Here is an 8,418-nt window from a genome sequence, read left to right as displayed (position 1 = left end):
GCTGTTGACCAGGGACCATTTGTAAAGCGCTTTGCGCACATTTAGTGGATATTGCGCTATATAAAGCTCAATGTTTAATTAAAAAAAAAACTCCCTCTAACCGACTGAAGATCATTACAGACAGTTTTGTATGCTGGTACGTTGTATGCTGACTGATCTGGGAGACAGACGAGGCATTTTACCTTATTGCATAGCATCAATTGGAAAAAAGAATTTTAGAAAAAAAAAGTGCTAGAGACTGTTTGCTTTATTATGAATCTCGTTGACCATCGCTGAAACTCCATTTCATCCATTGTCACCCAAAAATATAACCGACAGAGAGATGGATTTAAAATTGAGCTTTTATATAGCGCAATATCCACTTAACGTGCTCAATGCGCTTTACAAGGGGTCCCTGGTCAACAGCAACATTTAACATGTAGGACGAGACATGACGCCTGTTAGGCGATATTACAATTTTTCGGACAAAGACAACGCTGTTAACGGCCAGGTACTCATTCTACACCCGAGTACGGTGAGAGAATGTGAGAAAAGAGTCTTTTCCAAGGACTCAACTATGCGTCGAGCGAGGCTCGAACCCAGGACCTTCCGATCCGAAAGCGAGTGTCATACCACTAGACCACATAGCCGATTTAGTAGATATCGCGCTTTATAAACATTAGTGACGTTGCTGTCTTCATCATACAATTTCAATGCTTTATTGAGTAGAATGAGAGTTATTTCTGAAACTTTCGAAAAGATTTTTAAAAAAAATGACTTTAACCACATTTCTCTTTATTGATTTAATCCCGACCATATTGACGTTGTCGGATAGTCGATACCATAGAGAGTGTAAATGTTGCTGTTTGAAGCTCGAAGAAATAAATAATAACGTGAGGTTCAATGTAAGCTTCAATTTAATTACAAAATTCATTAAATTGAATTGAAGCTTACATTCAACTTCACGTTATTATTGATACAATGGAGAGAAAAATAAAGGGAGTTAATGCGACTCATAATATAAAAGGGGACGCAACAAGGTAAATGTGTGCCTTACACGCATAATGTTTTTTTAAAATTTTTCTTCTTTTTTTTGGTCTCTTTCTTCTCAACAGTTGCTTGTAACACAAGGAAGGCCGAAGGTCGAAACGTTGTTTACACTCTCTTATTTTCCCCTCCTTTTAGGTAACTCTAGCTTTTCGTAGATAACACCCATGCAAGGTTCATTAAATCGGGATACAATCTTATTCATTTAGGATCGCATTGTGGATGTGCACAACTCCTTAACCATTCCCACTTCATCACAAGACGCCAACAGTAAATGATGGGATTTACCAACGCGCTTATGTATGGACCAACCACAAGAGCTAAATGGGCGTCATGTGACCCTTCTTCACCAGGCGGTACTTCCACGGCAGAATTAGAAATAAGACAGAGGATTAAGAAGTACAATGCGACAGGTAGCGCAGTCACGCAATGCCAGAGCGCTATTAATAACGTGGCAAAGTAAATAATTCGTTTGGTGGGTGGCAAATTGCCAAAAGATGCGTCCGAATTTCTCTGTGACATGTTGTCCAATGGACGCCGAAATGTGAATGGCGTCCCAGGTCGGCTTGAAGGAATCTGGAGACTTTGGGATGCAGCCAAGCCTACCACATTGGATGAGATGTCATAGATTTGTTTTATTTCCGATTGTTCCGTGTTTTTCGTTTTTGGGGTGTCCGAATAAATTATCTCGATGCAAGGCTCTTTCAACGAATTTCTTTCCTCCCGAAGTGGAGATTGTTGCACTTTTTCCGAGTGCCGATTTGAAGTCTCAGGGATGATTTGATTGTTAAGGTTGTTTGTTTTTTGGGGTTCCGAAAAGCATTCAACGGTTTCTTTAACTTCAATAGAGTGAGCGACATTTTTGCGTCCGTGGGTTACAGGTGATAAATATGAATTTTCATGAGATATATCTTTATCACTATTATCGTTAATTATTATATTACTACAATCATATCGACATGATGATGATGGTGTTGGTGATGATGATACTGATGATGATGAAGATTTATTTGCATAGTAGGTCGCAGGGCCAACACCACAAGTATTCATAGAAATATATTTATCAACATCAGTAGTGGGTTGGAATGAATCCAATTTCATCGTTAAGCTATCTCGATTCTCACACAAAGTTTGTTTTGGTAAGTGTTTACCACACGCCATTTTTGTTGATGGTATGGCGTGGTTGAATGCTATTATGCTTTTTGAGCTATTGACATTAACAGTACTGTCCTCTCCTCTATCACCACTACCACTTCTAGCTCTAATACCACTAACACCACAAGCATCACCAACGACGACAACATTGCTAATACCACTACCTTCCTCTCTTTCACATTCTTTAGAATCTGAGCCATCGCCGCTTTCTCTACCCTCATCGACTTCAATGCCGCAGTATTTCAGATCTCCCTCGTCCTTGACATTCAAACCGTCTCTGAATTTCCGCTCCCTCCAGTTAATAAAATTGATGTCTTCAGAAGGGAATACAGACCTCACCCGGAGCGAAACGATCACCTTCCAAGTGGAGATAATTGTGATAAAGACGCACAACAGTATGAGGGGAGCGATGATGGAGAGGCGGTACGACCGGAGGTCAGAGGTGACAGTGCCAGTAGTGGCTGTAATAGCCAGACCCCACATGACCCCGACCCCAATAACGCTGAACCGGGTGGTGGTAATTTTACTGTAGTTGCGCTTGAAGTACACGGCCGCCCATCTATCCAAGGACAAGAGGGTAATCTGTGGATGGAAATGAAGGATAAGATAGTGATATAATATATATATATATATATATATATATATATATATATATATATATATATATATATATATATATATATATATATATATATATATACATATATATTATATTTTTGTTTTTTGTTTTAAAAAAAATAATTATTTATTATTTTTTTTGATTTTTATTTTTAATTGTTATCTTTTTTTATTATTTTTTTTTTTATTAATTTTTTTTTAACGTGACCTTTTATAAATCTTAACATCTATTACAAAATGATGTGCTCAACGCGCTTTACAAGGGGTTTAACGACAACAACACAATATTGTTACTAATTAATTGCGGCGGTTATTTTCCCTCGGACACAAATAAATCACGTTTTAAGGCAGTGTATCAAATATATTATTGGTTTATTACACGTATTATCGTATGCGACATAATGCTCTACATGCGATCATTCAGAAAACAAAACTAAACCAAAAAAAAAAAAAAATAATCGACACAATGCATTCTAGAAATGGAATTTACAAGCCGCCGTAAATGCTAAACTTTCGGTAGATTTCGGTGGATTTTGGTGGATTTCAGTAGATTTCGTTGGATTTCAGTATTCAGCAGTACCCATTACAAACCACTTTGATAATCTCAAAACCAAAACATACACAATCATAGGAAGTCAGATACAACACACACGTATATAATAGTAAAAACAATAACAATTACACTCCCCGTATATTGCCCAACAGGCATGAAACAGAACTATAGGAGTCAATAGTATTCAAATATTTTATCTATCTATCTATCTATCTATCTATCTATCTATCTATCTATCTATCTATCTATCTATCTATCTATCTATCTATCTATCTATTTATCTATCTATCTATTTATCTATCTATCTATCTATCTATCTATCTATCTATCTATCTATCTATCTATCTATCTATCTATCTATTCATCTATCTATCTATCTATAATAATAATAATAATAATAATAATAATAATAATAATAATAATAATAATAATAATAATAATAATAATAACAACACACATTTATATAGCGCTCATTCTCGTGTAAAACACAAGCTCTGGGCACTTTACAATATAAATTATCAATGTCAATAGTGTCAATAAAAGCAAATACAGTAAAGATGTGTCGAGATTCTATTTAAAGGCACGTGAAGACTTACACTCCCTCAGACCACGTGGTTGTTCATTCCAAATCTTGGGGCCGAAACAAGCAAACGATCTATCACCAAATTTTGTTCTTGATCTTTTTCTCCGAAATTTTCGTTTGGTCATTACATGATCTTAAAGTGTAATTTTCAAAATTTACACATGACCACGTGATCTGTGAGATATGCCGGTGCTATACCAGTCAAACACTTATAAACAAGACACGCTGCTTTGTAATATGTGCGCTTTTCAATGGGCAACCAGTGGAGAGAGGCCAACAAAGGGGTTGCATGATCAAATTTTCGTTTGCCAAAAACTAATCTTGCTGCACTGTTTTGCAGTAGTTGTAAATGTTTAATAGAAGCCCGAGGCAAGTTGACAAGCAGGGAGTTACAATAATCTAGTTTCGAAAAAATGAGAGAGACAACCAATGTTGTACATGTTCCAATTGCAATATACTGACGGATCGAACTGATTTTCTTCAATTGAAAGTATAAAGATTTACAGAGAGCAGAAATGTGAGCTGACATTCTCATTTCTGAATCAAAATAGACATCCCAATTTTTAACAGTCTTTGAAACTTTGATCTTTTCACCCCCAATCAACACCTCAAGACCATCATTCACCTTCAACTGCCCTCTATTTCCCACAATCATCACTTCTGTGTTTGACTCATTCATTTTCAACTTGTTTGCATCCATCCACTCTTTTACATCCGTCACACATTCTTCCACACGTTTCACAATATTTTCGAGATTTTTAGTTTTATCAGTAGCATAAAGTTGCGTATCATCTGCATAGAGATGATAGCGCAGCCCATGACCAGTGATGACATTAGATAATGGAGAAGTATACAAAACAAAAAGAATTGGACCCAAAACAGAGCCTTGGGGAACACCAAAAGACAATGTATGTTGACGAGAAAGTTTATCTAAAACCATAACCTGTTGCTTTCTGCCATCTAAATAAGATTCAAACCACTGCAAGACAGTCCCAGACAAGCCAAAAGTTATATTAAGTCGTTTAATGAGATTGCCGTGATCAATAGTATCAAAAGCCGCCGAAAGGTCTAACAATGTCAGAAGAGAAACAGAACCTTTATCCAAAACACCAAGCAAATCACTCGCAACACAGCACAGAGCAGTTTCTGTGCTGTGGTAAGAACGATAAGCTGACTGAAATTTTCCCCATAGATTGTTTTCTTGGAGATGTTGTGAAAGACGTCTGAGTACAACTTTTTCAAGGATTTTAGAAAGAAATGGCAGATTTGAGACGGGACGGTAGTTACTAAGGTCATTTACATCGAGGTTTTGCTTTTTCATGAGAGGCTTTACAATTGCATGTTTATAGATATCTGGGACTTGTCCTGAGATAAGTGACTGATTTATAATATGAGTTATGCAAGGTAACAATTCAGGAAGACATAATTTCAAAATATTACTTGGTAAAGGATCTAAATCACATGACTTCGAGGAAGATGAACAAATTATTTTAGAAATCTCTTCTTCAGTTGTTTTTTTTAAACAAGAGAGTCCCTGTGAACCATAAAAAGTGTGGAAATTTATATCTTCATTTTGCAGGAGGTCCAAATTGTTCCGAATTTTCGATATTTTTCTCGAAAAGAAATTTGAAAATGCATCCGGCTGTTTTTCTACCGGGATATTAGTGGGTAGACACATGCCCTTTTCTTCCCCTAAAGGTTCCGTTGAAACAGAGAAAAATTCCTTAGTGTCCCTCACTGATGATAGTTTCGTGTTATAATAGTTTTTTTTTCTCCTTTGCAGGTGGTTTTATAATTATTCGTTTTTGCTATATATATATATATCAGTCAGTCAATCTCAAGGCCCGATTTTCTCCACGATGCCTCAGAATTCCTCTTTTCCCTTTTGGCAATTTTGTCACTCTGGTTAAACCACGGAGACGGTTTCCTGGAATTTATTACTCTCGTTGTCTTTGGCGCATGCCTGTCGATGACGTTGCGCAGTACGTCGTCCGTTTTCTGCGCTGATGGTATATCCATTCTTCCTAGTTCCTCTGACAGATTCTTTTTGAAGGAACTAATGTCTATTCTTTTAGTATCCCTAGACACTATCTTGACTTTCTTTGCTTTCTCTTTGATGCATTTGAGAGTTGCCAGGATCAGATTGTGGTGTGAAATTTCTTTTTCGATGTTTTTAATTGATTCAACAAGCGAGGGTGTATCAGTGATGAACCAGTCCAAGATGTGCCCCGATCTTTGAGTTGGAGAGGTCACTAACTGAGTCAGGCCATGTTCATTCAGCATATTTTTAATAATTTTAACGAGGTTATTCTTATCAACATCAAACTGAATGTTAAAATCGCCGATAAAAAGTTTTATTTGATGTGTCTTTTGATACAAAATCAGAAAATTCGTCAGCAAAATCATTCTGTCTCAGTTTGTTCTTTTTGCCCGGGGTTGGTCTTTAGATACAAGTGATTAAAAATGAAATTTGAGGGAAGGTCAATGTGGTTTGGACACACTCAAAACTTTTGAACGAAATTGGCCTGTATTGTATTTTAGACGAAAGAGCGTGTTTGTATATGATGGCGCTCCCCCTCCTGATCGTCCATTTCTTGGGAACGATTCCATCTTGTAGCCGGGAGGTGTCATTTCTTTCATTATATCATTATCGGTTCATCACCGAACTGAGATTACCAACGACAATACAAATCTTGCCTCGAAACAGGCTTCTCAGTCATACCCGTCAACAACCAGGAGATCAAAACTGCCATCAAACAAATGAAAGCTGGGAAAGCGGCTGGAGTAGACGGAATTTTTCCAGACATGATAAGACATCTGGGCCCTAAAGCTACTTCTTGGTTAGCATCTTCATTCTCAGATGTAATAAACACCTCAAAATACCCACAGACCTGGAAAGAAGCAAAAATATTAGCAATCCTGAAGCCTAGTAATCCCTCCAAATGACCCCTCCAGCTACTGCCCCATATCTTTATTATGCTGCTTCTTTAAACTCCTTGAATACATAATACTAACAAGAATAATGTCCTATCTCGACCCATTTATCCCCATTGAACAGGCAGGTTTTAGATCTGGACGTGACACCACAGAACAAGCTTTAGCTCTAACAACATTGATAGAAGCTGGCTACGAAAGAAAACTAAAAACGGGAGCTGTTTTTTATTGATCTGTCAGCTGCTTACGACACCGTGTGGCATGATGGTCTAATGCACAAACTCTCTAAATACATAACCTGCAGAACAACCCTCAAACTATTGAACAAAATGTCAGGAACAAGAACCTACCATGTTTGTTTAGGAAATAGGACCAGTAAGAAAAGAACAATAAAAAAACGACGTACCTCAAGGATCTGTACTCGCCCCTACGCTGTTCAACATGTACATACATGATATGCCAAAGACTGACTCCCTGAAATTAGGTTACGCAGATGACTTTGCATTGGCTCATCAATCTACAAATATAAAAAATATCGAATCAACTTTGGCACACGATACCATCCAATCCAATCTTTCTTTGAAAAATGGTATCTAAAAATGAATACTACAAAGACAGTGAGCACGCTTTTCCATCTCGATAATCACAAGGCAAACCAAAAACTCGCCATAAACGTTAAAAATTCCATCCTCCCATACGACCCAAATCCTAAGTACCTTGGAGTGACTTTAGATCGAACACTCTCATACAAACTACATCTAGAAAATACAGCCAATAAACTACGTAAACGAAACGGAATCGTAAGAAAAATTGCTGGAACATCTTGGGGTGCAGCTCCGTCTGTTCTAAGGACATCATCACTTGCTCTCTCGTACAGTGTCGCAGAGTATTGTGCTCCAGTTGGTCCAGATCCTCTCACACACACAAAATAGACACTCTGCTAAACGACACAATGAGAACCGTCTCAGGCACCCTCAAATCAACACCAACCTCATGGCTCCCTGTTATGAGCGCAATCGCCCCACCTCACCTAAGTCGAGAATCAGCATGTCAAAAACAGTTCAAACGTCTGGATAATACTTCAATTCTGACTCCACTCAAAGAAATAATGGAGTCGGTCCCTAAAACAGCTCGCCTCAAATCAAGGAAACCCTATTACAATACCAGAAATGACAATTTCGACCTAGAGGAGGCCTGGCGAGAGGAATGGAAACAAAAACCACCAAAGGCTAGTGAAATTATTGAAGGACCAACGAACATACCACTGCCTGGTTTCCATACTCTTACCAGAAAAGAATGGTCAACATGCAACAGAATAAGATCTAGGCATGGTGGAGCAGCCTCGGACTTGCATCGATGGGGTTATGCATCATCTCCAAAATGCCCAGCATGCGATGATCCTTGCCAAGACATGGACCACATCATTTTGAGGTGCCCCGCGGCGGCGCCCCCGGGCGGCTACCGGGTGGTTCGTGAGGAGGACAGTGCTTTCGCGGATTGGGTGAAGCGAAACAGCGTGGAGTTGTAGCCATACGAAACTACTACTACC

General features: G+C 38.2%; 1 protein-coding gene across 1 annotated transcript in view; it reads right to left on the bottom strand.

Moving 5' to 3' along the window:
* Nucleotides 1–1,046: 1,046 nt before the first annotated feature.
* The window catches only part of LOC144963425 (uncharacterized), a 40,334-nt gene continuing 32,962 nt past the window's right edge, over nt 1,047–8,418 (bottom strand). The window contains exon 2 of the mRNA XM_078897455.1: nt 1,047–2,763. Within this exon, the coding sequence (XP_078753581.1) occupies nt 1,228–2,763 (1,536 nt within the window). The 3' untranslated portion in view covers nt 1,047–1,227. The remainder of the gene's footprint in view (nt 2,764–8,418) is intronic.

The sequence above is a fragment of the Berghia stephanieae genome, chromosome 1 (genome assembly GCF_034508935.2).
Source record: "Berghia stephanieae isolate SIO BIC M18660-M18661 chromosome 1, UCSD_Bste_1.3, whole genome shotgun sequence".
NCBI classification, from domain to species: domain Eukaryota; kingdom Metazoa; phylum Mollusca; class Gastropoda; order Nudibranchia; family Aeolidiidae; genus Berghia; species Berghia stephanieae.
Note: the sequence above shows the minus strand (reverse complement) of the source record. Positions and strands in the feature narration are given on the sequence as shown.